Consider the following 2749-nt stretch of genomic DNA (forward strand, 5'->3'; position numbering starts at 1 on the left):
TAATTGCTGTTATGTTTAATGCGAGATTGAAACTGTTTTGAAGCAAAACACTTACTATAAATGTAAGTACGAATGCAAAACAAATTATTTAATTCCATTATCGCAGTATTTTTTATTTTTCGATTATAAGAAGACGTAGACTAAATAATATTGGTTTAATTCAAAATTTTGACTAAATGTTAATAACAATGATGAAGTGAAAAGTTTGTTTTATCCTTCTTATTAATTAATATTAAAAACGTACGCAAAGTTTTTCATTTGTTCTATTGTTTAATTATCTAATGTTTAGGCATTATTTTTATAATTTCTAGCGGACGAAGATGAGTCAATGTTGTCAGCTAAGGGAGGTAAGTTTTGGGTTAATTATTAAGTTGCTATTATTTCCTATTGATTCATTTGTATAATTAATTGAAGAGTCAGGTGATAAAGCAAAAGGGGAAGATTCAGTTAAAGGTAATTAAATTCAAATATAAGAATAATAGATAAGCAAGAATATTTAAAAAAAAGACTTGCTAGGTACTTAATATTTTTTGGATATTCTATATATTGTTTAACATTTTCAGCATCAAGTGTGCCACCTCAGACAAAGCAACTTGGACTTCCAGGTAATAATTAATCATAAAGTATATTAAAAAAAAAGAACGTACAGGCACTTTTGCAAAATAAACAAGACACATACATACCTTAATAAAGAAAAGCTACAAAAAAGACAATGAAAATTACTTTTTTTTTATTTTAATATGCATTTTGTTCTAATTGTTATCACACATTTCGTTTCTAATTCTAGGCTGGGACCCAAACTTTTGGAAACAGTTTTCGGGAAAACGTAAGCACCCCAGTATTATTGAATGTAACAACGTACAATTTTAATTTAATTTCTATATTTTCTGATAAAATTTCATTGTTGTTGTTGTTACTCTTTCTCTAATTTTAATTTTTAAAAAACACTTTTAGCATTAACCCCCAGTGTTGAAGATACCCCACCAAAAATTCCAGAAACGCCACCACCGAGTGACAAGATACAAGATTTTTTTAGTAACTTATTGAAATCTGTATGGGACCTGTGTACGTAAAAACTTTTTCCGAATTATTTTAGTTTTGTACTTATTGTTTTGTTTAATTTTAGTTAAACTGAGCGATCCAACACATCACAAAACCGAAAATAAGGAATCGACAAAAGACGATCCCAAATCTACACCAAACAAAACCCACAAAGATGAGGAAGGCGAATAATTTAAAACAGTACTTAAACAAAAACAACATTTTGTTATATGTATGTATGTGCACTGTTTCGAAAAATAAAACACACTAACTCCAAACAAAAAACAGAGAAAAACAATTAAACGAAATAACAAATAAAACCTTTTTCATATTTTGTTTTTGTAGTTTTTAAAATCCAAGTACCATTTTTTTTTAATTTTAGAATTTATATAAAATTGAGTAATTATTGGCAATTAAAAAACTTACCCCAACGTAGAATTGAGGGGGAGGGGAGGGGAGGTCAAAAGTAAGTTTTGTACAAAAATAGCATAATTTGATTTTGTGAAGCTACAACAGATGAAGAAAGAAATGAAGGAAACTTAAAAAATTGAAAATCCAACCAAAAACGACATTTTCAAAACCGAAAAAAATTACGCACCCTTAAAATGCTAAATAAAAAACATTTTTTATCCGATTTTAAATAATTAGCGCCTATTGTGTTTCATTGCTAGCAAATCAAAATTTGTATACATATGTGCCCTGTACAATTAATTATTTATTGTTTTTTGTGCAAAACTGTAACTTCCGCAACTTCTCAATTGATCGGACAATAAATAATTAATGAAAACTGTGACAGCTGTTATAAAAAAATCAAAGTGTACCACAAAATGTCAAAATTAAAAGTTTAAGTCCAAAAAATTTCCATTTGCCCCAATGTCACTACCATAATAACATTCTTTCAAGATTGCCCATTGCGCATACCCCATCCCATATGCCTATTCGACACTCCATGAAAATTTATTTTTAAAATGAAATATTTCAAATTTGTCCTTTCAGTTTTCATGATAGGCTGGCTAATAGGTAAGAAATATTAAATGTTTCTATATAGAAATTCCATTTTAAAACAAAGAAATGTTACAGTTTGTTATGCGTCGACTACAGTGAGAGCAAGGGCGGTAGATTTGAAAATTGTTAACGCAAAAATTGTGCCGTCAGCAAGCAGGAAAGTCGGCGATAAAGTTTTAAGAATTGATACAAACAACGAAAAATTTCTCAGAAACGAAAAAAAGGTCAACATTCCTCAAGATCCTGAAGATCTGGCAATTGTTTTTGGAGTTGGAAAGTTGAAAGATTTCGATGAAAATTTTAAAAATGCTATTAAAAAACAAGAAGCTCAGCTAAAAGGTATTTTCAATTCCGAAAACGAAAAACCGTATGCGATTTTTTAAAAACATTTTTAGTTAACGATTTGGCAAAAAAGATAAGCAAATCGTCACAAAATACTGACAGTATTTTTGAAAATGTATCAACTGATAAAGACGCCCCGTGGTACAATTTTGATAAGCTAATGGTGAAATGGGACACCTTTGCACCGTATTACGAAATAGTTATGTCACTTGTAAAGAATAAAAAGTTACATGAGGGGTTGGGTACTGTGCGAAAATACATTATAAATTTTGGAACTCTACTTAAAGGTATGTATATTATTTAAAATATTACAAACTAATTTTCGAGTTGTAAAAAATTACCAATTATTATTTTCTCTTAT

General features: G+C 28.9%; 2 protein-coding genes across 3 annotated transcripts; both read left to right on the plus strand.

The window, feature by feature from the left end:
- The first annotated feature begins 256 nt into the window (after nt 1-256).
- Nucleotides 257-1351, plus strand: LOC112906101. 2 transcript variants are annotated; one of them, XM_025979752.1, is made up of 6 exons: nt 257-347; nt 415-453; nt 564-605; nt 788-826; nt 955-1065; nt 1127-1351. In XM_025979752.1, the coding sequence occupies exons 1-6, from the start codon at nt 329-331 to the stop codon at nt 1231-1233; spliced, it is 357 nt and encodes a 118-aa protein (XP_025835537.1). In that variant the 5' UTR covers nt 257-328; the 3' UTR covers nt 1234-1351. The 2 variants fall into 2 exon arrangements, with proteins under 2 accessions (XP_025835537.1, XP_025835538.1); XM_025979753.1 differs by lacking the exon at nt 415-453 and having other exon boundaries at nt 292-347; nt 1127-1350.
- A 325-nt stretch (nt 1352-1676) lies between these two features.
- LOC112906102 lies at nt 1677-2692 on the plus strand. Its single transcript, XM_025979754.1, has 3 exons — nt 1677-2061; nt 2122-2385; nt 2442-2692. The coding sequence occupies exons 1-3, from the start codon at nt 2010-2012 to the stop codon at nt 2690-2692; spliced, it is 567 nt and encodes a 188-aa protein (XP_025835539.1). The 5' UTR covers nt 1677-2009.
- Nucleotides 2693-2749: the final 57 nt, after the last annotated feature.

The sequence above is a fragment of the Agrilus planipennis genome, unplaced genomic scaffold (genome assembly GCF_000699045.2).
Source record: "Agrilus planipennis isolate EAB-ADULT unplaced genomic scaffold, Apla_2.0 scaffold1881, whole genome shotgun sequence".
In the NCBI taxonomy this organism is placed as follows: Eukaryota; Metazoa; Arthropoda; class Insecta; order Coleoptera; family Buprestidae; genus Agrilus; species Agrilus planipennis.

What these genes read in the sequence shown, in the direction of transcription:
- LOC112906101 (XM_025979752.1), top strand. An exon ending in AGGGGAAGATTCAGTTAAAG is followed by an intron (nt 454 to 563) that starts GTAATTAAATTC and finishes TAACATTTTCAG; the next exon opens with CATCAAGTGTGCCACCTCAG. An exon ending in AAAGCAACTTGGACTTCCAG is followed by an intron (nt 606 to 787) that starts GTAATAATTAAT and finishes TTCTAATTCTAG; the next exon opens with GCTGGGACCCAAACTTTTGG.
- LOC112906102 (XM_025979754.1), top strand. Translation starts at nt 2,010, where the DNA reads ATGAAATATTTCAAATTTGTCCTTTCAGTTTTCATGATAGGCTGGCTA. An exon ending in CATGATAGGCTGGCTAATAG is followed by an intron (nt 2,062 to 2,121) that starts GTAAGAAATATT and finishes GAAATGTTACAG; the next exon opens with TTTGTTATGCGTCGACTACA. An exon ending in ACAAGAAGCTCAGCTAAAAG is followed by an intron (nt 2,386 to 2,441) that starts GTATTTTCAATT and finishes AAACATTTTTAG; the next exon opens with TTAACGATTTGGCAAAAAAG.